The sequence below is a fragment of the Gossypium raimondii genome, chromosome 11 (genome assembly GCF_025698545.1).
Source record: "Gossypium raimondii isolate GPD5lz chromosome 11, ASM2569854v1, whole genome shotgun sequence".
NCBI classification, from domain to species: Eukaryota; Viridiplantae; Streptophyta; class Magnoliopsida; order Malvales; family Malvaceae; genus Gossypium; species Gossypium raimondii.
In genome coordinates, this window is record NC_068575.1 from 12,255,416 (window position 1) to 12,281,785 (window position 26,370).

General features: G+C 34.9%; 2 protein-coding genes across 2 annotated transcripts; one reads left to right on the plus strand and one right to left on the minus strand.

The window, feature by feature from the left end:
• The first annotated feature begins 18,500 nt into the window (after positions 1–18,500).
• Positions 18,501–20,742, plus strand: LOC105804609 (uncharacterized). Its single transcript, XM_012637293.2, has 4 exons — positions 18,501–18,736; positions 18,808–18,884; positions 18,981–19,938; positions 20,017–20,742. The coding sequence occupies exons 1-4, from the start codon at positions 18,650–18,652 to the stop codon at positions 20,158–20,160; spliced, it is 1,266 nt and encodes a 421-aa protein (XP_012492747.1). The 5' UTR covers positions 18,501–18,649; the 3' UTR covers positions 20,161–20,742.
• LOC105804610 (peroxisome biogenesis protein 12) lies at positions 20,512–25,832 on the minus strand. Its single transcript, XM_012637294.2, has 10 exons — positions 25,532–25,832; positions 25,032–25,137; positions 23,975–24,123; positions 23,510–23,756; positions 23,069–23,178; positions 22,758–22,832; positions 22,551–22,637; positions 21,919–22,005; positions 21,422–21,559; positions 20,512–20,933 (listed from the first exon to the last, which is right to left on the minus strand). Exons 1-10 carry the CDS (start codon positions 25,637–25,639, stop codon positions 20,862–20,864), a joined length of 1,179 nt encoding a protein of 392 aa, XP_012492748.1. The 5' UTR covers positions 25,640–25,832; the 3' UTR covers positions 20,512–20,861.
• Positions 25,833–26,370: the final 538 nt, after the last annotated feature.

Below are 26,370 nucleotides of genomic sequence, written 5' to 3' on the forward strand. Positions count from 1 at the left end.
CTTGATGCAAGATTTACTGCCAGTTGCTCTACGATATTGTATTTCGAAGAAGGTGACGTCTTGTATAATTGAACTATCCAATATAATGAAAGCCATTTGTGGCAAAGTTTTAGATGTTCAAGAACTGCAGAAGGTACAGGATCGAGCCGCTTTGACTTTATGCAACATCGAGAAAATCTTTCCACCTTCCTTCTTCACTATTATGGTTCACTTGATAATCCATCTCCTACATGAAGCAATTCTTGGCGGACCCATTTTCTATCGATGGATGTATCCCATAGAAAGGTGTTAATTACTATTTTTAAAATTTTCCTTTATTCACCTATATGCCTTTAGTTACAACTTTTGATAATGTTGTATATTGTGTTTAGGTTCCTATCCAAATTAAAGTCTTACTGCCACAAAAAGCGTTATCCAGAAGGATCGATTACTGAAGGCTACTTGGCAGAGGAATGTATGACCTTCTGTTCAAGATATTTGGAAGATGTTGAAACAAGGTTGAACAGACCAAATAGAAATGCTAGACTCAAGGATCATAACTTTGTCGATACTTATTTGTTCCAAAGTTTTGGAGAACCAATCGGCAAAGTTGAAATTGTAGAATTAGATGATTTATAGTGGGTACGAGCACATCGATATGTTCTGTTTCACCACGAATCAATGGAACCTTTACGCAAGTAAGTTCTAGAAATTTGATAAATATTCATCAATTAAAAATTGTTTATATTCTAACAAATTGAACATATTTTTAACATAGTGAGTACAAACAAATATTGAGATCTCGTTCGCGCTCCCGAAGAACACAACATCGAGATATCAATAAGTTGGTCACATAATCTTTTCATGAATGGTTAAGCCAAACGGTATGCAATTGAAGCTTTCACAGACAAATAATAATATTTACTCAAAACATATTTAATTACTCAGTTTACTTTCCATTCAATAGGTTTGGAGTGGGAAGAACGTCACCGAAGAAGTTAAATGGCTTTCCCAAGGTCCAAATCGGGTGGTTAAAAGATATAGTGTGTTCCTCATCAACGGATTCAGATTTCATACAAAATATCGCGAGAGATTGAGGAGAACGCAAAATTGTGGAATAGTTGTTAATTCCTCAATTACAAGTTATGCTAGTGCTAGGGACAATAATCCTGTCGAGGGAAATGTGGAATATTTCGATCTTCTTACTGACATAATTGAGTTGGATTACTACGGCAAATGGAAAGTTGTCTTATTTCGAGGTGATTGGGCCGATGCTATTACTGCTCGTGGAATTAAGCAAGATCAATTTTGTTTCACAATGGTAAACTTCGCTCGATTGATTCACACAGGACAACAATTGATTGATGAGCCGTATGTATTTTCTTCTCAAGTCAAACAAGTTTTTTACTAAAAAGATCCAACTGATGAGGGTTGGTACGTTGTACTCCGTAACATCCCTAGAGACTTGTTTGACATGGGCAGTGGAAGTAGAGATGGCATTGACGACAGAACAGAAACTTTACCCTTTTCAGAAAAAAACTTAAACGAAAACATCCCTAGTACTAGTACACAATTTCAATGGGTTCGCCAGGATACGGATGAAGATATTTACGAATTATAATGTAGTAAGCTTTTACAATTATTTAATTATATGTAATATCATAATATAAATATTGGTCTTATTATATATTTCAACTATTTTATATGTGCTATTATTGTTGTAATTGTATACTAAGCTTTCAACTATTTTATTTGTTTTGCAAATAAAATGCCTAGAAGAAAAGTGCGAGAGCTAAGCATTCTTCAAGGGACTTTAAACTCGGCGAGAACAAACATCACTGAACAACAGACTGCTATTGGATCTTCGAATGTTCCGATTACACCTGAGGAACCTACAGAAGTTGAAAGTAATTTAACATTTAATTTACATGTGTGTTGACTTATTGCTTATTTATTTTTAAAATTTTTATATTACAATATAACATTTTCCAGCTGAAAGTGGTGGGACGCGGAGAGTTCGAGGACGTACGCTACTGAGGGATTTATACGAGCTAGATCCAGTCGAGCGTGTTAAAGTATCCAGTAATAGCTTTGGTCAGCCCGTTGGATCAGAAGCTCACCTTTTAGCAGGATACATGGGCATTCTAGTGTCACAGGCCGCAGTTCAAAGCCCGTGACCATCGCACCAAATGCATCCAATGGAGGTCTATTGCTTAGATGGGGATCATTTGGCCTACGAGAATTGGCCCGATTCAAAGAGTTATTGGACAAGCTCGTCAGATTGAAGCCTAGTTGGCCCGATAATGAAGAAACGGCAACTTAGGCTAATATGGTAACTAATCTTAGAAGATAGAGGGAATCATATCTTGTAAAGATTAGATTAGATTTGATAAGGCTTATTTTGTAAATCCCTAAAATTAAGGGATATGGTTAAATCTCATCCGTCGATGTAATTGTATCTTGACCGTCGGTTTTGGCGGAGCTCAACTATAAATAGAGAGCCTCCCCCTCATTTGTACTCACTCCTGAATTGTTTCATTATTCTTTGTGAATAAGAATTGAGAGCATTTACTCAAACACTTTGCGAGCGCTCTTTCTGTTGTTCTTTTGTAGCTTCTTTTGGCACAATCGCTTCTGCTATACAAATTGGTACATTGGAGGAATTCTAAAGAATACTTACTTTTGGGCGTAAAGGCTGACTTAGGCAAGTTTGGAGCAAACGGACCGCCTAAGGTCGCACGGTTTGCGAGACGAAAGGTCTAGCCCCGTGACAACTGGTATCAGAGCTTTTGGTTCGAAGGTACTGTTGGGATGTCGAAAGAAGTTGTTGGTCAGAATGAGCCAATGGAGACCCGAGGAAGGGCCAAAAAAGTGAGTCGATCAAGGGACTTACTGTCAGCTTTGGAGGATCGAGTCGTCACTTTTGAGGAGTCCATGGGGGACGTCAAGGAGAGGATCGACGATGTCGATGATAGACACAATGATGGGTTGCAAACATTGCAAGAGCAGCTCATGAAATTTGTGTGGGATACTATCGGTTCCTCAGAGAGTAAGCTGGCTGAGAAGGACGCTGTTCTCGAGGCTATGGTGACAGCTTTGAAGGAGGAGATCAATGAGCTTAAGGGGGAGCTCAAGATTTTCAAGGCTGCCGTAGGGAATGGAATGTTGGCTTCAAAGCCGAAGCCACAAGCGATGGATGAGCCCAAGCCAAAGGCATTTAAAGGGGCAAGGCCTGCAAGTGAAGTGGACAACTTTCTTTGGGCCATGGAGCAATACTTTTGTGCGATGAACATCGAGGATGATGTCACAAAGGTAAATACTGTTGCTATGTATTTCACTGATGTTGCTTTGTTATGGTGGCGACGTAGGTCCACTGACGTGAGACGTGGTGGGACCGAGATTAGGACTTGGGAGGAGTTCCAAAATGAATTTAAAGCACAGTTTTACCCTGAGTATGCTGAGAATGAAGCTCGAGCAAAGTTGCGACGGCTAACGCAACGAGGCACGGTCAGGGAGTATGTGAGGGAGTTCAGTGAACTCATGCTCCAGATATCTGATTTGAGCGAGAAGGAAGCATTTTTCTCCTTTACAAATGGGCTGAAACCATGGGCGAAGCAAGAATTGCAACGTCAAGGAGTTAAGGAACTTACCAATGCCATGATGGTAGCGGAGTCCATAGTGGAACTTGCTCCGAGAAGGAACATGTTTAAATCTTCCAAGCCCAATAAGAGGGGCAATGGTGGGTGCCATGAAGAGGATGAAGGGGGACAAAGCTATAAGGGCAATGGTAGTAGCAGGGATGGTGATAGGAAACCACGAAATGGGAAGTGAAGACCTAATCGCCCGAAAGAAAAGAGGGAAAAGTTATGATGCTACTTTTGTAAGGCCGCACGGTTTGCGAGATGAAAGGTCTAGCCCCGTGACAAGTGGTATCCGAGCCAAGGTTTGAACCAAGTAATATTCGAGTTGTTGGTTCAAAGGCACCGTTGGGATGTCAAAAGAAGAGTTCGAACAAAGGTGGGTGAGGAAGTCTTTGAGGGAGACATTATCGGCAGTAGAGGAACGTGTAGGAAAACTCGAGGGATCCATGGAGGATATAAACGAGGCACTCGATGGGGTCGAGGATCGCATAGCAAACTGGAAGAAGCAGTCCAGAGACTATGTAAAGATGTCTCTTGGTTCCACCATTGATAAGGTAAACGAGTTGTTTAGTTCACACAGGGATAAGCTGTCGGATAGGAATGATGCTCTCGAGGCCATGATGACGGCTTTGAAAGAGGAAAGAATGGTCACGACGAGGGCTTTGAGCACAAGAATAGAGGAGCTCGAGGGAGAGTTGACATTGTGTCGAGCAGTCGTAGGGAAAGGAGTGGCAAATGCAGCACTCAGTAACGAGGATGTCCTGAAGCCGAAAGAGTTTGTGGGGACAAGGTCTGCATGTGATGTGGACAATTTCTTGTGGAGGATGGAAAACTACTTCCATGACAAAGGCATCATGGAGGATGCGGTTAAGGTAAACACTGCTTCAATGTTTCTTATTGACATTGCGCTTTTATGGTGGCGAGGTAGGACCACAGATAAAAGGCAAGGTGAGATTGGGACGTGGCAATAGTTCCAATGTAAGTTGAAGGGACAATTTTACCCAAAATTTACCGAGGAAGAAGCTCGGGCAAAGTTACAAGGGATAATGCAACGGGGCACAGTGGGGGAGTATGTTCAAGAGTTCAAGAAACTCATGCTCCAAGTTTTAGATGTGACCGATGAAGAAGCATTGCTTACTTTTCAAAAGGGATTGAAGCCGTGGGTCAGACAAGAGGTGGAACAAAGAGGTGTCCAAAAGCTGTCGGAAGCTATGACGGTAGTTGAGTCCGTGATTAAGCTTGGTCTAGGGAAAGACAAGCTTGGGTCTTTCAAGTCCGATGGAAGGGGCGTATGTGAAATGGATCACAAGGAAGATAGAGTTAATGGCAATGGCAACGGCGACAATGGTGGTAATGGGAAACCACGAGTTAGGAAGAAGAAACCCAAGAGGAAAAGGGACAAGCTAAAATGCTTTCTTTGCGACGGTCCACACATGTTGAAGAAATGTCTGAGAAAATCCGCGCTTAAGGAGAAGCCGGTAGGTAAGGCCTTGGTACTTGGTTCGAGCACAAGGGGAGTCGAAACTAAGGAGGCCGAAAGCGAGAAGAAGCCAGTGGAGTGCTTCTTGTGTCATGGTCCACATAGGTTGCGGAAGTGTCCGAGAAAGTCTGTCATCGAGGGGAACGATGGAGTAGACAAGGAGCCCAAGAAGCTTGGTTCGAGCAAGGAAAAAGTCGAAGCCAAGAGGGCAAAGAGGAGCAAAAAGAAACGAGTAAAGTGCTTCTTGTGCCGTGGTCCGCATGAGTTGCGGAACTGTCCAAAGCAAGCCGGAGTCAAAAGAAAGGCAACGTCTGAGCTTGGTGAGTCATCAGAGCGGCTTCCACCCAAGGAGGATGTGAGTTTGTCATCGAACTTAGAGGAAAGAGTTGCGATGAAAATAGTGAAGCTGAGACCAATGATGCTCAAGTTGAGTGAAGCATCGGAGTTGGCCGAGTCATCGACAAGGCTTCCACCTATGGGAGAAGTGGGTGGTGCATCAGACTTCAAAGGAAAAGAAGCGATGCATGTGGGACAGTTGACCAGAGTAAATGCGACGAGTAGGACGGTTCGAGTGAAGAAGTGACATAAGCCGAAGAAAAAGTCCCAAAGGAAGGGAAAGGCTAAGGCGTCGAGACGAGACTGGGGTGAATCAAGTCAGTGCCATTCGGAAGTCGCAACGAGGACGTTGCGAGAATGGGTGGGGGAGAATGTCACGGGCCGCAGTTCAAAGCCTGTGACCATCGCACCAAATGTATCCAATGGAGGTCTATTGCTTAGATGGGGATCATTTGGCCTACGAGAACTGGTCCGATTCAAAGAGCTATTGGACAAGCCTGTTAGATTGAAGCCTAGTTGGCCCGATAATGAAGAGATGGAAGCTTAGGCTAATATGGTAACTAATCTTAGAAGATAGAGGGAATCATATCTTGTAAAGATTAGATTAGATTTGATAAGGCTTGTCTTGTAAATCCCTTTGATAAGGCTAATATGGTTAAATATCATTCGTCGATGTAATTGTATCTTGACCGTCGGTTTTGGGGGAGCTCAACTATAAATAGAGAGCGTCCCCCTCATTTGTACTCACTCCTGAATTGTTTCATTATTCTTTGTGAATAAGAATTGAGAGCATTTACTCAAACACTTTGCGAGCTTTTTCTGTTGTTCTTTTGTAGCTTCTTTTGGCACAATCGCTTTCGCTATACAAATTGGTGCCTTGGAGGAATTCTAAGGAATCCTCACTTTTGGGCGTAAAGGCTGACTTAGGCGAGTTTGGAGCAAACGGATCGCCAAAGGCCGCACAGTTTGCGAGACGAAAGGTCTAGCCCTGTGACACTAGCACGGAATGCAAATATGTTGCCAATTAACTTCGAGTCATGGCATAAAATGCCCGAGAGTAACAAGAACCAAGCTCTCGATAACATTAAGGTAACAAAACGTTAATGTCATTTATAATACTTGGGTTTAAGTTTCATTTATATTTACTTTCTTAACTTGTGTTTTTTGTAGCTGAGATTTGCTCTAGAGGTCTCCGATGCTTATGTAAAGAAGGCATTGGGAAAAAGATGGAGAGATCATAATAGCACTTTAAAGAAAGACTATTTTAAGACAAAAATAACACTCGACGAGAAATTACAAAATGTCCCGCTGGGAATGCTGAGGTACCAGTGGGAAGAGGTCATTAAATTTTGGACTTCGAAGAAAGGAGAGGTATGTGTTACTACAAAAATCTTATAATTATTTTGGTGTATAGTATTTACTAATTAACGTACTAATAATTTCATAACGTAGGATCGTGAACGAGTTGGAAAAAGTAGTAGGCAGAAACAAAAATTCACTCACACAGCTGGGTCGAAAAGTTTTACGTGTGTAGCTCAGGCTGAGGTATTTTAAATTTTTTAATACTGGCAGATATTTATTACTTTCTATCAAATAATATTTTTACTATTGTATTGTAGGAACTATCGTCCGGTCAAAAAGTTGGACGCCTTCAACTTTTTGACATTACACATAGGAAGAAAGATGAAAACCCTATGACTCCTGAAGCTGCAGAAATTATAGTACGTTTGCTTAATACAATTTGACTTGTTTTAATTATTTATAGTGTTTATTTTCTAATGGTTTATTTCATTTCTTGTAATGCAAATATTGTTAAGTTATGTTGCATTTGTTTTTTTAATATATATTGCATTCCTAACTATGTGATTTATTTTTTAGGAAAAACTAAAGGATAAAAAGGCGGAGTACAAAGCGATTGCTTCCAGTGATAGTTCTGTTCATATTGACGACATTGATAACCGGGTTATCACTGAAGTTTTGGGTCCTGAAAGGTATGGTCGGGTTCGATTTCAAGGATCTTTTGTTAACCCATCCCAATATTTTGGATCCAGCTCGCAACAATACATGCCTTCGTGGAGTCAGGCTCAAGCTGAAGTTAAAATGTTAAGAGACCAGATGGCTCAGATGCAAGCGACAACAGTTGAGCAAATTACACAACTTAAAACGGAGGCAGCATCGAGAGAAGCAGAGGTTCAAAAAAGATATGAAGAACTTCAGCTAAAACTTAAAGAAGATGCAGCAGCGAGAGAAGCAGGTTCAACGAAAGTATGAAGAACTCCAGCTGTAGTTTAAAGCAGATGCAGCAGCGAGAGAAGCAGAGGCTACAGCGAGGGAAGTAGAGGCTGCAGCGAGGGAAGCAGAGTAGCGTAGAAAGTACGATGAACTCCAGCAGCAGCTTCAGAATATGATGAAGATGTTTCGGCAGTCGCAACAGTCATCATCTTAGACTATCGTGTAAATATACATTAATTTTGACTTTTAATTATCATTTTAACTTTTAACATTTTTGTAAGAATAATACGAATTTTATTTTATTTATTGATATTTATTATATATTATTCGTTTAATTTTAAATATTATATAGATTTATTACTTTCGGTTGGTTTAGATTTGGTTTCTTCTGATTTATTTTTACAGGAGGGCTAAAAATATAAAAAAAAATATCTTTTACAAATCTGCCAAAATTAGTGGCATTTTTTAAAAAAACGCCACTAAAGGTCATGGTCATTTGCGGCGTTTGTGGAAAAAGCACCGTTAAATATCAGGGTCTTTACCGGCGTTTGTGGAAAAAGCGCCGCTAAAGATCAGAGTCTTTAGCGGCGTTTGTTTGGAAAGCACCGCTAAAGGTCATTGTCTTTAGTGGCGTTTGTCGGAGAAGTGCCGCTAAAGGTCATGGTCTTTAGCGGCGTTTGCCAGAAAAGCATCGCTAAAGGTCATGGTCTTTAGCGGCGTTTATTTCTAAAAACGCTGCTACAGTTAGCGACGCAGTCATTAGCGGCGTTTTTTACGGCGCTTCTTAAACCGCCGCTAAAAGCCTATTTTGGTGTAGTGTGAATTTGATATAATTCTGGGTATGGATTGGCTAACGTTACATGATGCGATTGAGATCTGCAAACGAAAGACGATTGATTTGAAATGTTAGAATAATGAGATTATCCGAATTAAGTCAAATGATCTGAATGGGTTGCCGGCTATGATTTTGTTGATGAAAGCTCAGAGTTATGTGAGAAAAGGCTATGAAACTTACTTTGCTTATGTTCTTGATACAAAAATAACTGAAAAGAAGATTGAATATGTGCCAGTTGTGTGTGAGTATCTAGATGTATTTCCTGAAGAGCTACCGGGATTACCACCGATTCGAGAAGTTGAATTTGGTATTGAACTAGTGTCGGGAACTACTCCGATATCAATAGCTCCATATAGAATGGCTCCGACCGAGTTAAAAAAATTGAAATCTCAGTTGCAAGAGTTGACTGATAGGGGATTTGTACGACCGAGTTTTTCTCCCTAGGGTGCTCCAGTATTATTTGTGAAAAAGAAATATGCAACTATGAGAATATGTATTGATTATCAACAGCTCAATAAAGTGACCATCAAGAATAAATATCCTTTGCCACGAATAGACGATTTGTTTGATCAGCTAAAAGGGGATATAGTGTTTTCTAAGATAGATTTGAGATCAGGTTATTACAGCTGCGAGTTAAAGACTTAGATGTGCCAAAAACTACTTTCTAGACGAGGTACGGGCATTATGAGTTTTTAGTTATGCCTTTCGGACTAACGAATGCTCTTGATATTTTTATGGATCTAATGAATCGGATCTCCCGACTTATTTGGAGAGATTTGTTGTTTTGTTTATAGATGACATCTTGATCTATTTCCGTGATGAATCTGAGCATGCTGAACATCTGAAAGTGGTGCTACAGACTTTGCGAGATAAACAACTATTTACAAAGTTCAGTAAATGTGAGTTCTGGTTACGAGAAATTAGTTTTCTGGGGAATATTATGTCAGCATCGGGTATTCGAGTTGATTCGAGTAAGATTTCGACAATACTGGATTGGAAGCCTCCAAAAAATGTGTCTGAAGTCCGAAGTTTTTTGGGACTCGTCGGTTATTACAGACGATTCGTAAAAGGTTTCTCAATGATTGTAACTCCGTTGATGAGACTACTTCAGAAAGATATTAAGTTCGAGTGGTCGGATACGTGCCAGAAAAGTTTTGATCAGCTGAAAGTTCTATTGGCTGAAGCTTCAGTGTTAGTACAGCCAGAATCGGGTAAGGAATTTGTAATTTATAGTGATGCATAGTTGAATGGTTTGTGCTGTGTTTTGATGCAGGAATGCAAAGTCATAGCTTATGCCTCGAGACAATTAAAGTCGCATGAAAAGAATTACCTGATGTATGATTTAGAATTAGCAGCTATCGTGTTCGCGTTGAAGATTTGGCATCATTATTTTTTCGGTGAGAAATGTCATATCTATTCAGATCACAAGAGTTTGAAATATCTGATGACTCAGAAAGATTTGAATTTGCGACAGCGAAGATGGTTGGAATTGTTAAAAGATTACGAGCTAGTGATTGACTACCATTCGGGAAAGACCAATGTTGTTGCTGATGCTTTAAGTTGGAAATCTTTGTTTGCTCTACGTGCAATGAATACTCAGTTGGCTCTATTTGATGATGGCTCGATTATAGCTGAGTTGAAGGCAAGACCGTTATTTATGCAGCAGATTTGTGAAGCTCAGAAAGTTGACAGTGAATTGTTAGCAAAACAGGCTCAATGTGATTTGAATTCTGATTCAGAGTTTCGAGTTGATGCTAATGATTGTTTAAGATTGAGAGACCGAATATGTGTATTGAGAAATTCAGATGATTTTAAATGAAGCTCATAGTAGTCGTTTGTCTGTTCATCCAAGAAGCACGAAAATGTTTAATGATCTGAAACAACTTTACTGGTGGTCTGGTATGAAACGTGACATCTCAGAGTTCATTTCTAAATGTTTGATATGTCAGCAAGTTAAAGTTGAGCATTAGGTACCGTCTGGTTTATTGCAGCCGATTATGATTCCTGAGTGGAAATGGGATAGAGTGACTATGGATTTTGTATTGGGATTGCCCCTATCTCCGAGAAAGAAAGATGCGATATGAGTTATAGTTGACAGATTGACGAAATCAGCTCATTTCATTCCAGTACGAACGAACTATTCGCTTGATAAGTTAGTTAAGTTGTATATTTTCGAGGTTGTGAGATTGCACGGAGTACCTATTTCCATTGTTTCGGATAAAGATCCTAGGTTTACATCGCGATTTTGGAAGAAACTGCAAGATGCAGTAGGTACAAAGCTACATTTCAGTACTGATTTTCACCCACAGACGGATGGACAATCTGAGTGAGTTATTTAGATACTCGAGGATATGTTACGATGTCGCATTCTTGAGTTTGAAAGTATATGGGAAAAGTATTTGCCGTTGATTGAATTTGCGTATAATAACAACTATCAATCGAGTATAAAAATGACACCTTACGAAGCTTTATATGGTCGCAAATGTGAAACACCTTTGTACTGGACCGAACTTAGTAAGAATAAGATTAACGGGGTTGATTTGATTAAAGAGACTGAACAGAAAGTGAAAGTGAAAGTGATTCGTGATAGTCTGAAAGCAGCGCCAGATCATCAGAAATCGTACGCAGATTTGAAACGAAAAGATATTGAGTTTCAGATTGGGGATCGAGTATTTTTGAAAGTATCTCCATAGAACAAAAATACTTAGATTTGGCAGAAAAGGTAAGTTAAGTCCGAGATTTATTGGGCCGTATGAAATTATCGAGCGTATCGGGCCAGTTGCTTATAGATTGTTGTTGCCACCTGAATTAGAAAAGATTCATAATGTATTTCATGTATCGATGCTTCGACGATATCGATCCGATCCCTCACATGTGATTTCCCCGTCTGAGATTGAGATTCAGTCTGATATGGCATACGAAGAAGAACCGATCCGAGTTTTAGATCTCGAGGTTAAAGAACTGAGAAATAAGAAAATTTTATTAGTGAAAGTCTTATGGTATCGGCACGGAGTTAAAGAAGGTACATGGGAGCCCGAGGATGCTATGAGAGAGCAATATCCAAACCTATACACTGGTAAGATTTTTGGGGACGAAAATCCCTAAGGGGGGAGTTATAACACCCCGGTTTTAGCTAAATCAGAATAGTGGTTTGGAAACAATAATTTGAGATCGTAAAATTGTTTTAATATTATTTTTGGTATTTGCAACATGTTATTTGATATATGTGAAAATGTTGTGCTTTAATTTTACCGATTGGTTAGTTAATTTGATAAAAGGACTTAATCGCGTAAAATACAAAAGTTGCATACTATTTGTTCAAAGTGCTCAATTGCTATGATTAATTAAATTAAAAGCCCTTATAATGATAATAGACCATTGGCAGTGTTAATGGACATTAATGGACATGCATTATAAAATTTTTATGTTTATTCATTAAGGGTAAATAGGTAAATTGAATATTATTATGTAATAAATAAAACAAAACATAAAAAAAAAATCATGCATGTTCATCTTTTTGTTGGCCGAATGTTGAAAAAGAGAAAGCCATTAACAAGCTTGCTAAGGTTCGGCCACTTTTAAGCTCAATTGTAAGTCCATTTTTATTTCGTTTTTGATGATTTTTATGTTTTTGAAATCGTTGCTTCGTATACTAGCTAGCCCTTGTCTTACTTTTTGAAATTGTTGATGATTTTGTGAAATTCCATTAATGAATATTCAAGATTTTTGTTGTTTGATGATGAAAAATAAATATTTGTTGATAGATTATTATATTTTATTAAGTGATTTTTGATAAAAAAAATGCTAATTAGGGATTAAATTGAGAAATGTGTAAATTGAGTGGTTGAAATGTGAAATAAATGCAAGTTTTGGGCTGCTAGGGACCTCTAATAAATTCAGCTAAGCATGGGTGTATTGAAATTTTGTGTAATTTGTGATTTTGTGAAATAAGGACTAAATTGTAAAAAATATGAAACTTTGGGGGCAAAAGTGTAAACATACCCAAGTGTGTGTTTTGGATTAAATTGAATAAAGTAGTGATTTAATAAGCTGAATTTGATATTATATAGATCAATAAAAGCAGAATTCGGACCTAAATCGGGGGAGACTAAAGTTATCGACTAAACGACTTGAATCGTCGTTTTAGCATCCCAGGTAAGTTTATACACGATAAATATTGTTGAAATTATGCTTTTAATGCTCTGATATTGCATAAATTGTGTACAGGAGAATACAGTCATGTTTAATGATAAATTGGCTATGTTTAGCACTTCATATGAAATTCGAGATAGCTTCAGTTATTAATGGCACTTAGTGTGCAATTTGGAATGGCTTTGGCTATGTAAGGCACTTAGTGTGTGGAATTGTAATAGCTTCGGCTATGTAAGGCACTTAGTGTGCGGAATTATAATAGCTTCGGCTATATGATTGGCAATTAGTGTGTGAAACATTGAGTGTTCTATAATGTTACGAGAAGATTTAAGTTACTATAATGTTACTATGATATTCAAATGCGGCTATTTTTACATGTTATAATGCTGTCCATTTTGAGCATATTAATGCTGTCCAAGTTTGGGGTATAAAGGCTCTCCAAAACAGGATAGGTTATCTACGTTCGTATTTTGTTGCATAGTTAGTAATTTATTAATAATATATATATATATATATATATATATATATATATATATATATATATATACAAATAGATGTTTTGATATATGATCGGTATATAATATGTAATGATAAATGTTTGAAAGATGTTTTAAGTATTTGATTGACATAAAATTTTGATTAGGTAAATATTAATGAAAGGGTTGAAAATCGAAGCATTAGTTGAAAATGTAATTTTATTAGTAAAGTATGATTGCTATTTGGTGTGGCTTGTGAATGACCTATGTTTTGACGTATAAACTGTTTTAATCATTAGGTGAGATAAATTACGGTTTAAATATATATATACATACACATGACGCATATTTATATTCAGTTATGGTACTTGGTTCATTTTGTTAAGTATAAGATTTCGATATTTAGTAATGCCTCGTAATCCTAATCCGGAGATGGATACATGTTAGGGGTGTTACAATTACATTATGCTCGAATGTGTTTAAATGATTGTTTATAATTGTCTTAATGGTGACTGATTGATGCTGCCCAATTGTGCTACAAATATGTTTGAAAGACATTAAAATGTTATTATTTCGCTTGTTACTATGATATTCAAATGCAGCTGTATTTACATGTTATAATGCTGTCCATTTTTAGCATATTAATGCTGTCCAAGTTTGATGTATAAAGGCTGTCTAAAACAGGGTAGGTTATCTACGGTTGTATTATGTTGCAAAGTTAATAATTTATTAATGAAATATATATAGACAAATAGATGTTTTGATATATGCTCGGTATATGATATGTAACGACAAATGTTTGAAAGATGTTTTAAGTATTTGATTGACATAAAATTTTGATTAGGTAAATATTAATGAAATGGTTGAAATTGGAAGCATGAGTTGAAAATGTAATTTTATTGGTAAAGTATGATTGATATTTGGTGTGGCTTGACCTATGTTTTGACGTATAACTGTTTTGATCATTAGGTGAGATAAATTAAGGTTTAAATATATATATACACATGACGCATATTTATATTCAGTTATGGTACTTGGTTCATTTTGTTAAGTATGAGATTTCGATATTTAGTAATGCCTCGTAACCCTAATCCGGCGACGGATACAGGTTAGGGGTGTTACAAGTTAGCTTCTTTATGTGCTTAGTTGCTTCAATTATCTTCTGATTTTTGTTACTATGTATTTTGAAATTAAAAATATATTAAATATAAAAATATGATTTTTTAATAAAAATCATCTTAAAGATAAAATGTAAAATATTATAGTTTGATATTCGGTTTATTCGAATTATTCAAATTCAAAAATTAAACTCGATTCGAACTCGAAATTTGAAAAAAAAATTCAATCTTTTCGAGTCGTATCAAGTTTTGCTTATTCCTACTTGCAAATAGGAAAATGATTGTATGAAACAAGGATGTCACATCATCTATATCTCTCTTTCAATAGTTTAATGCACCATCAGTATTTCCATCTTGAAAAAAGATCAAATGAAAATGAAAATATTAAATTCAGGATGAAATTGTTGATATGACAATAAACTATTAGAAAGAGATAATATGATAAAATAAAAGTGTTAAAATTCTTAAACTTTTCGATATTGTGAAGAGAATCTTATATATGTTTGAATTTTTTATGGATATATGATTTTTTAATCAATATATAGATTTATGTATCTAAAACATGACATATAACCCCATTAAATCATGCAATTCACTTATATGTTAACTATGTAATTAGTGTCATAATCTTTTTATATATATACAATTGGTGTCATAATTAAAGTGTGAATGTGAAATATCCCAATTCATCGATAAATTAAGGGTGAGTAAAATTAAGTCAACTAAAAAAATTTGATTTTTTAATTTTGGAGTTAATCAAATTAAGTTATTCGATTTTTTGAGTTAACTCAAATAAGTAATTCGAGTTTTGTATTCGAGTCAAGTTGAATTTTAAATTGAATAACTCGAATAATTCGAATAACTCAAATAAAAATTGGGTAAATACTCATTCGATCCTTGTCAATTTTGAAAATGAGCAAACTGATTTCTTTCAACAAAATTACAAAAAAAATCAAAATATTTATAAAAATTCAAAATTTATATTTAAATAATATATTAAAATTTCTAAAAGAATTCTCAAGAATATATAAAAAATTTATTTTAAAAAAATCTAAAATAATAATTTTGGGACCTAAATAAGTAAATTAATTATTCAAGTTTATCGTACTAAATTATTTTTTTCTTTTATTTTGCTTTAAAAGAGCTTGCAAATATTTATGGTTTTAAATTGATATGCTTTAAAATGAAATTAGTTATATTGTAATAAGATTTTAATTTGACATGTTTAATTTTTTAAATTTAACTCGAACAGTTTTACTCGATTCGATTCGACTCGACTCAAATTTCATTTTACTCGAATCGATTCAAAAAAATTTCAAATCGAATTAAGATAATAAAATGAAACTCATCAACTTGATTAACTCAACATTTTTTTTACTCGGTTCGACCAAACACTCACCCTTATAATAAATCATAGCGAATTGATCCCATCAATTAAAACAGTATGGGTGATATAGTTGGACACTTGATATAATTGGAGGTAACTCAACTATTAAGCTCTTTGAAAGTTGAGTGGGAACATTTTATTTGAGTATGAACAGAACAGTTACATTAATACAAGGGATACCAAATGCTTTTTTGAATGAGGAAGAGGATGAACTTCGAAGAAGCACCATAAAGATTATATAAAATCAACAACATGAGCAGTTGATTGAATCTTAGTTCGATTGACATGTATATTGTCATCAATGTAGGAGGATGTGGGTTTGAGTACACTGAAGCGCATTATCCTCCTATTTATGAGCTGAGGAGGAACACTTACATATTCATATTGTTTATTAATTTCCATTTTAATTAATGTTAATGGATAGGAATGAACTTGATAATAGTTAATGAAAAATGATGGTACTCCACTATCTACATTTAATCATTACTAAGGGCTTTGTTAAAAAGTGACCTAATTCTTCAAGTTATAACTACTTGCAATTTAATCCTTATTCAATAATGCTAACCTTTTCCTTTAGTCCATGTACTAAGTTTAATAATATTTTATCTAATTTAAACACTTAGTAATTTGATCTTATAATTTTGTATATGTCTCGTACTAGTCGGTTAAAATTGCCAGCTAACTTAATTTAAGAAATTTGATCTTAAAATTGAATTTTTCGACACCGATGAAAATAGAACATAAGTATAGATACTTTAATGGCAAATAGCTCATTTAGATTATGGTTGAAAAAGTATCAATATCTCTTGCCTAGGCACTAATACTTGTGCAAAAATGCATGAGTAAGGTCACTCTTAAGGTCCTTGATTAGCACTCCAACTTTATTAGCAAGGACTCTAATGGCTTATTTTTTAAAATTAAAAAATAAACAAAATTTCAAAACTTAATGTAATCTTATCAGTAAAAAAGAGATATTTGTTTAATTCGTTACTGAAAAATACTTTTTTTTTGTCACCAAAAACAAGAGTTTCTAATTTTGGTATGCATGAATTTTTATTTATTTAAATACGTATGAATATATAAATTTAATATTCTTTTCATAATTAATTTTGATTTTCAACGACCACTTCAATCACTATATGCAGAGGTCGCAAATTTCGAGGCCGAACTTGTTCTTACCAGAATTGACTTACATCTAGAAAGAGCTCAAAGGAAAAAAAGAACTTGGAAAATCTTAACTCAAAAGAAAAATTCCAACCTGAAAACTCAAATTTAATATAAAAATAAAATAATCAAAATTTAATTTATTTTAACTACTCATGTTTCTCATTATCAATATTGGGAGATTTTAGAATATTTAAAAGGGTTAGGATATATTTTTAAAAATAATTTAAAAAATTGCTAATAATATTTTGGCTTCATAATAAGAAAGAGATTTTAGAAAATTTGAAGTTCGAGGTTTAAGTAGCAACCATGTAAGTATTTTGTTTTATTTAAATGTTCTAACTTTATTAGTGAGTTTCGTTCAATAATTTACTATAACTATTGTTTATGATTGGTATTGGTGATTGTAACTTCTTCCGAAACATAATTCTTAAAAAATGAAAATTTAGATTGATTTCTTGAATTTGTAAAATTGAAATGTGTATTTTAACTTTTATTTGAAAATTTCAATCTAATCATTAAAATAGTAAGTTTTTTTATATGATGTGGCATATAATTGACAAAAAATAAACATATTAAGTTGACAAATTTTAACAAAAACTACCTACAATGATAATGATTGAACTTGAATTTTAAATTGAAAAACTAGAAGAATTTAAATTTTTTAAAATTTTAAAATGAAAAGATGAAATTTCAAAATTGATCAAAGTACAAGGACTAATAACATATTTTAACTAAAAATAAAAGTAACTAATGAATAAATATATAAAAGAACAAGTTGAAAAAGAAATTTTGTAAATAAAGGTTACTACAAAATTAGACTTGCCCATGGGCCCTACCTGAATGTCCATTCAAAAAGTGAGAGGGTTTGAATAAAAAATATAGGTTCAAAAAATAGACTTGAACAAAAAAATAAAACTCATTTTCTAAACGGAATGAGCCTTGGGTAAGTTTTTTTTCTAGGGCCCGGCCCAACCTGAATTTGCAGAAAAAAATACTGTTGCTGTTTTTTACTCTCTTTTTTTTTACTATTTTTTCATTATTTTACTATCATTCCACTATTATATTGCTACTATTTTGTTGTTATTATTTGAATATTGTATAACTCTTATTTTATTATTAATTTTGTTACTATTTAAGGAATTTGCTTGTTAAATTGCACTTATCTTAGTGTTATTTAAGTATATATATGTTTATTTTTTATTTGTTGGGAAATATTTATTTTAATGTTTTTAGTGTGTTTGATTCATTATTTTTTTAAAATTCATTTTTATATATAAAAAATTTTAGTACAGGCGGGTCGAGCTCGAATTTTAACATTTTTATTCGAGTTGAATTTTGACAAAATTTTAAGTCCATTTTCAAGTCGTAAATCTAAATATTTTACTTGACCCAACACCACCTCAACCATGGAAGCTCTAACAATAATGGTAACAGAAATAGAAGAAGTAATTTAGAGTTTGATAGGTAGATAGAGATAGTTCCCATTATTATTGTGTTTGCCCCACAAATCCTATAAAAACTCTTTAATGCACAAAACAATATACAAAATTGTGAAAAAGCGAAAGCCCATTTCCTCTTTTAAAGCCCAACAGTTGCATTAATCTCAGTGCCAAAACTCTGCCTTATTGTAGGATACTTGATTTTAAATGAAGCCTATACGAATCTACCTTGTAACGGTCATATTTTTCAAGATCTTCTTCAAATTCATTGACCAGTTTCTTTGGCTTTTATTTTTATTTTATTTTTCCATTGATTTTCTCTTCTCTTTCACTCTCCAAGAAGACTATTTTCTTGACCAGGGAACTTTTTAAAGTGAACCTTTTTGGAGAAGTCAATTAGGGTGATAATGGGTTGCCTTCTTTTTGCTTGTTTTTCTGCTTCCAAGAATGAAAAAGACCAGCATGTGGTGGATGGGACTTCCTCTATTGATCAGGTTTGTTTTGTTTTTCACCTTCATGGTTTATGATTCTTGGGTTTTTTTTTTAATAAATTTGTACCATCCAGAAACCTGAAGCCAATGAAGCTGTTCAATCAAGTAAAGAAGATTTTGGGATACCCTTTAATCCCATTATAGTGAAAAAGTAAGTTATGGCAATCCAGTTTCAGGCCCTTTTATGAAAATTATTATTAATGTTTATGCACGTGTTGATTTGCTTGTTTCATGTCAATTTATGTAGAGAGAAGCTAGGGGAGCTATTGAATAACAGTGGTGAAGAGAAGTTAAGTTTTGATTTGTATGTGAAGACTCATGAGGAATTGGCTGTTGAATCATCTGAGAAGTTGTTGAAAAATGATGAGGGGAAGGAGAGTGAGGAGACTGTAGTTTTTAAGCCTCAAAACAATAGATATCAGAACAGTGCAGAAAGTGAGGATGAATTGAATGATTTGGATTTAGAAATAAATGATTTAGATGATGGTAATGAGGATGATGGCATTGAAAAGGCTAAAAATGAGTCACAATTGGTAATAGAAGAGTCATCTGAGTCACTGTTTTCTTTGTCAATAGAGTCTAGGAAACAGGTTTGTGAAGTTGAATCAGATGAGAAGGAAGTTAATAGTCCAATGCCAATTGTGTTAAATCGAAATGGTAAAGATAAGGGTGGTCAGTATGTTCAATCAGTTTTGAATCCTGTAGAAAATCTTGCTCAATGGAAAGAAGTGAAAGCAAAAGCAAGCATACCATTGAATCTTCAAGAAAAGGAGAACATCAATGTAGAGCAAGGTTTTGGTATACCGATTAGTGCAGAGCCTAGTTTTAAGCTTGCAAGTTCAAAACTATGTTCCAATGGGAAGATGGTAGGGAAAGAAAGTGCTGTTGATACAAGTCTTTCAAGCTGGTTAGTGGAACCTGAAAACACACCGAATTCAAAGGCTAGTACTAATTCAGTGGGGAACTCAGCAATATCCCAGAAGATGAATTCACCAAGAAGCCATGAAGATAGGCCTATTTTAGGAGCAATAACAATGGTAGAGCTTAAACAGCGTTCTGCATCCAGTTCTCCAAGAAAGTGCGGGAGCTGGAGTCCAGATGAAGCGCCTATCATAGGCACTGTTGGGAGCTATTGGAGTCATACTGGCCAGAACATAGATACTGATTCAAGCTCTCCTAGCAAACGAACACCGAGACACATTCAGGTATACAAAGTGACTGTCGTTGGTGTCATATATACATTTTGCATATATATATGTTGGAAGTGATGATTATTTTCGCAGGAAGAGAGACTGAAGTTGAAGGCCATACCATTTGGAGCAAGGTTGGAGAGAGCTCTGGATACAGGGTTGCAGGAGTATAGTAGGTCTCATCACTATGAGAGATCCTGGGAGATAAATTTTCTGCTGCATAGTGCATTCCCATGAATGCTTCTGTTTATATGCTCTTTTTAGTTTTTGTTGTTTGATTTTTTAGTTGATTTGGCTTTGTGCGAGAATTAGAATTAGTCAATAACTGAAGATCCTTCGGGACTAGATTCTCTAAATGATTCCTTATTTGGATGATAAGTCTGTCCTGTTATGTCTACATATTTTTGCACGAAAATAACAATCTGCTTTGACACCAAGCTCAAAGATTTGAGCTATTTTAAACCTCTCAAACATGGAATGGATCCCGTAAATCATCTAATCAATCCCGGTCAAAGTTTGGCATTGCACCCTTCGGCACGTACCCAGGCAAGAACATGGCTGAGAAACAGGGGAGCTAAATAGAGCAGATCACAAGGTCAAACGTGATACTTGAATTTTTTTTAAAAATGTTCGATGTGGTACACGTTAATGACGAAATTATAGATTTACTGTAAATGGATTTTTTTGGGGTGTACAATAGTGTTTCTATGGTGACTGACCATAGTAGGATATTTGTAGTTTCAAAGTTATCTAAGCGTTTACATATAAAGTAACTTTTGAGAACGCCAGAAATAATGGCAACAGGAATTCCCTACATTATCTTCTTGTGTTCGTCTTGGCCCTCATTGCGCATTGGCAGCTTTACTTTTATCGATGATTTGGCTGTTGAAAATGTATAAAAATGAATTAATTTACATCCACAGTATCCAGCAAGGATGTCACATGTCGTGAAAGAGTCGCCTTATCTGGTCAATGTCTGCTGGCATTAATGTGACAGGGCAGCGCTTATACTGTGGCAAAGAAATACAGAACAAACCATATAAGTTCTTCCATGTAAAACAAATCTACACGAAGTTAAATAGAAATAACGATGAAGATCCACATGGATGATCTAAATTTATGCATACAAGGTACATTTCACTGTAAACTAGTAAAAACAATTAAATCCGTAAATGCATGAAACAAATCTTTAGATCTTTTCATAGCTGTGCTGGGACACTTTGGTTTGAAGAAGTGGGTCTCCTTGAAGTTGGATAAGAGAGAAATTGCTTCTCAATCAACAAGATAAAACATATATTCATTTGCTTAGAAAAGCCATGTATTGAAGGTGATTTAAGAAGATATATTCAATATTACTAGACTACAAAAGGGAGCCGCTCAAAAAGAATTCATAAAAAGTATGAATCAATGAAGCCATTTTGGCAAGTTCCCCTATATCATCATATGCGAACTGTGAAAGAATTTATTTGGTTCACCAAATAGTGTTTGAAGGCCTTACCTGAGAAACATACTTGTGTATACAAGCATAACAGAAGACAAACCCTGAAACTGTAACTACTGATGGATTTGCACGCTTCTGTGAGCACAATGGACAGATTTTTCTATCGGGTGGCAAGGGGATCCCATCCTTGGCGACCTGCATAGATGATAAGTGAGTTATTTGGTTTTTGAGTACCAGAGTGATAAAAGCTTGCTCCTCCTTATTCCTTCTATGTTCAGACTGACATTTGATAAATAGAAACTGCTGCCAAAATCCTCAAATAGTTGCATAGTTTATGAAAAATACAATGAAAGAAACAAATGCCATCATATCCTAGGTGACATATCCCAGGTTTAATATCCAACAATGCATGCAATGAAACATATGTAGAAACATGCTCCTACATAATTCTCCATTTTACTAAAAGAAAATGGTCCACAAAAGACTGAGGAATGGTTTTGTTTGCATTTGTCTGCATGGCCATGTGTGAGAAGATAGAGAGGTGAATTTTTCACCTTTGGGGGTGGTGGTGGCGGCGGTGGAGGATACACAGTTGGAGCTGACATTCTCTCCTCGGCAGATTGATACCACCATTCCATCATCTATGATTATTGTACACGAACAATGGTTATCCATAGTGAAAATGAAATCATAGCAAATTCCATTACTATTTCCAGAAAAGCATGAATGTTACATAAAAATAAAGGTTCAAGAAACAAAAAGTGGCATAGAATAGTTAACGCACAAATATTATCTCCGGAAAGGATGACACTTTTAAGAATTGTCAGATTTAAATAATATCAATAACAAATCTCAGTGATTGCATGGGTTTAAGGAAAGTGAATGAAGGTTAAAGAAAAAACTCATACGAGTTTAAAAAAGCATCTATCAAGGAATATTACAAGTCATCATGGCAATAACTTAATTGTAGAGCTCACGGGTTTGGACTAGAACAAATAAGCAATTGATTGGTTTAGTTTCCTTTGGTCCAACTATTACAGATTTTTGCTTTGGAAAATGTAATATCATATATTTTGCATAAATTATGTTTTTCAGATAAAGTTATTAGATAGCAATGATATATATTACCCCTAAACGGATAAACCACAAAAGATGGTAAATTTAATAACCAGTAAACCACACTTACTTTAAAGATAAATACTGCAGCAATTAAACCGGTCTGTGCATAGTCCAACACAGCATATGTGCATTTAAGCAAAGCTCCTTGTACTGCCTGAAGGAATTATATTGTCTAATCAATATGCTAAATTTAACATAACATTAGTTAAAGTTAGATGGAATATCTTTGAAAACAATCTCAATAGTCCTAACTAAAATATTTATAGAAAAATACCTTTAACCATGGAGGACCTGGAAGCCTCTCACGCTCACGATTTCGAATTTTGGATATTCTAGAAGACGTATCCATCTACCTTGACATCAAAATGAGTATACTGAGTATGTGTGCATAAATATAATATAAATAAGAACAAAATGCACAATAAATAAAATTATCATCAACACTTAGGTCTTCTGTAACCAAGCATGTATCTCTATGAATGTCTATAGGGCTTGGAAAAAGCATTAAGCAACACAAATACTGCTCCATGGATATTAATGTAATACATGCAGGCAGAGAACAGAAGTTATTGTTGAATCTAATACCAATTCTTGCCCCGTTGCTCGACAAACATGAATCCCAAGTGCATGTAATCCAACAGAATAGAACCCAGTAGCATCCAGAAGATATAAAAGTTGATAAGTAAATGTTAGTCCTGCACCACAATAATCCAGATTAGATTAAAGCATGTAACTTGAGATCCAACCAATGCACGGTCAAAAACAGCTAATGGACCCTCAAAGCTCTTTCAAGAAATCATTACAAATATAAATATCAGAAAACCTACATCATGGAGATTTATACTAGATATGTTGTAAATCATTACAAATATAAATATTAGAAAGCCCCATGCTCAGCAACCACAATTTAACTATTAACTGGACACCACTTTAGGTCACGGCAGTCCATGAACAATGATTGGATTAATAAATTACTTTCTTTCTTGAAAACAGGGGTACAAAATGATAACTTAGATCTGAACACACCTTCAGTGGTAGCATGAAGCCATGGATAACATACACCTATAATTTTCTGAATATTCTTTGCCAATCGTGTTCTTATTGTTGCTTCAGTTTCTGTGGATGTTCTTGAAGCAATAGAAGCCTCAGCTTCATCAAAGTCAACATCTTCAAATCTCTCATCACCAGGACCCCATAAACTAGCTTGAAGCCTGGCTTCCCTTTCTTTGTTATAAATTGAATGCAATTTTGACTTAAGGTAGGGCAAAACAACCTAGAAACACATAGCAAATCAGAGGTTACTACTGCTCTAGTAAAGGTTGTTGGTCATACAGCATTTAAATGAGTTCACGCTGTAAATACACAAAGTAATTTTCTACGACAAAATATAATCGCTTATACGGAATAACTTCAGTAGATTACTTGATTATAAGGTTCATAAAACATCTTAATAAGAAAAAAAAAAAGGAAAAAAAATATGTAGAATTCTACCAAAAATACAACTGAAAGAACTCTCTGGCGCTTTTCTAGACTAGAGTGTTGGATCCCATCATTAGACTTTGATCGGATATCAGCCTGTTTTGTTCTTATTTTTGCTGCTCTCCTCCGCAAACCATATAGAGACTCAGAAAAAGAAGCATCTGTATAAGAACGGTATATTAGAAAAAAGAATCTCATCAATTGAAACAAACATGCATCTTCCAACAACAACAAACAAAATTAAGGTAATATTTACACCAACAGTGCAAACATCATATAATGGGCATTGTTCTAAGGTTCCAATATAACAAACTAGTTAACAAGATGTTGAATTCCATTAAGGGCTGATAGTGATAGTTTTGCTTATGCATCAAATAATTAAGTTTTCTCAAAAAAGGAAAAGCCCTTGTACTACAACTTCCTTCCACAAACAAGCTGGTCGATTCTAGGCTTCTGGCTAAGGTTCATTGATGTTTAAAAAAGTAACAAGGAAAGCTCGTTCTATGTGAGATGATCTTACATAACTCATTTTGAACAAGTGAGATCATGGAGTTCAGTCATGCCTTGAAATTTAAGAAGCTTTCCATATCACATTAGAACACCCAGAATGAAATACATTATCACAAGATCCTATACATGGCTCAGACTCCGCTTATTTCTCCTACACCCTACAACCTTAACACTCACATCTTCATAAGGGAATAAATTTCAATGGGTGAAAGGAAGAACAGTCATATATAACACATCAGACATTTTTGAAGACTGTTTCTATCATAGATTACAACATATATCACACAGAAGCAACAAAAACAAATCCACAGTTCACAGAGACACAAAATGGAAAACTGATTATTATTCTATATGTACAATGAAAGCATGGTAGTGAAATCAGAATGAGCATTAAAGTTTAAAAAAAAAGATGTAATTCGAAGAAACCTAAAACTAGGATACATAAAGCACTGTCTAGAATGCGAAAATAGGAAGATTCAAATACATGCTGAGCAAAAAATACCTAAAAAGGAAATTTAAGTAATAAAGAAACTAAAAGAAAATGAAAGCAGAAGGAAACCTGTATTTCGAAGACTATGAGTCTCAAGAACCAACATCAGCAAAGCAAAGAATTCATCTTCATAGTCTAAGACCTTATGAAGGAACGGCCTTCTCAATGCCAATACCTATAAATTCACAAATAAACCTCAAAGTATTTAATCTTCGATTATAATAACAATAATTGCAGCCAAAAAAAATGTAATTAATGCAACAATCTGAAAATAGAAATTGTAATAAATCTAAAATGCCACTAAACAAAAAGAAAAGAAGCTAATTTGAAACAAACTGAAACTTGTTTCCCAGGTACTTAATTTAAACAATCAATTTATTTCATTCTAAAAGTTTCAGAGACAAGAATATACACAAAAACCAAGATTTGACCCTCTAGGCAAAATTTATAGAAAAACTGAACAATTTTGAGAAATAAATAAGGAAAACTAAAATGGGTATTCCATAAATACATAAAAAAGTGCTTTTTTAATAATAAAAAAAGGCAAAGAGAGACAGATAGAGGGTGACCCCAATTGAGTAAGTGAGAGCTCCACGGAGACTAGCCGGGAGTTGCTGAGCAGCAGCCATTTCAAAGAAGGTGGGACGAGCCCCTTGTCCTCCCACTTGAAACAACATCTTCTTCTTGTTCCGCCGCTTCTTTCTCTTCTCCTGAAACTTTCCAGCTTCGGCTATCTTGATTTCGGGTTCGACCAGGTTTCTTTTTTTTTTTTTCTTCCAATTTTGTTTCTAGAAAATTAATTTAGTTTCTTTTTGTTTTTGTTTTTGTTTCAGTTGTCTTCAGATGACAGAGTTTTCGATTTTCAAGGGTCTTTGGTTCAGCACGTTAGGATGACAACAATTTTACATTTTAGTATGAGTTAATTACATTATACATCCTCAACTATGACCTGGATTTTAAATTAGTCCCAAACTTTAAAATGTTCTAATTTCATACTCAAGGTATCAATATCAAATTAATTTAGATCATTCTCTCGGCATATCCATTAACTTGGGAGTTAAATACCGGGTCAATTAAAAATATTTTGAAGTTTAAGGACAAATTTAAAATCTGGTGATAGTTTAGGGACGTTTGATAACATTAACCCTTTAATTATTAGATTAATTTGGGCATTTCTTCGTCATAATTTTAATTTTACATTTAGGTTTCACTGTGATGACCTTTTAATTCTTTTTCTTTTTTGGGTTTCCTTGTTATTTAAAAAAAAAAAAATCGAAGATAAAAACAGTTTGGCGCTCAGCATTTTCTGCAATTACATTTTTGTTCATATGAAAAGAAACCAGTTGTGAAGGGCAAATTGCTCGTAAGATTTTATTACCAAATGTCATTCATCTGCTTCCACCCAAGA

Excerpts from the sequence above, each read along its gene's own strand:
- LOC105804609 (XM_012637293.2), top strand. The coding sequence starts at position 18,650 with ATGGGTTGCCTTCTTTTTGCTTGTTTTTCTGCTTCCAAGAATGAAAAA. Across the intron at positions 18,885-18,980 it reads AATCCCATTATAGTGAAAAA|AGAGAAGCTAGGGGAGCTAT; the intron begins GTAAGTTATGGC and ends CAATTTATGTAG. Across the intron at positions 19,939-20,016 it reads GAACACCGAGACACATTCAG|GAAGAGAGACTGAAGTTGAA; the intron begins GTATACAAAGTG and ends TTATTTTCGCAG.
- LOC105804610 (XM_012637294.2), bottom strand. The coding sequence starts at position 25,639 with ATGTTGTTTCAAGTGGGAGGACAAGGGGCTCGTCCCACCTTCTTTGAA. Across the intron at positions 24,124-25,031 it reads TCATAGTCTTCGAAATACAG|ATGCTTCTTTTTCTGAGTCT; the intron begins GTTTCCTTCTGC and ends GTTCTTATACAG. Across the intron at positions 21,560-21,918 it reads CGCCACCACCACCCCCAAAG|GTCGCCAAGGATGGGATCCC; the intron begins GTGAAAAATTCA and ends TCATCTATGCAG.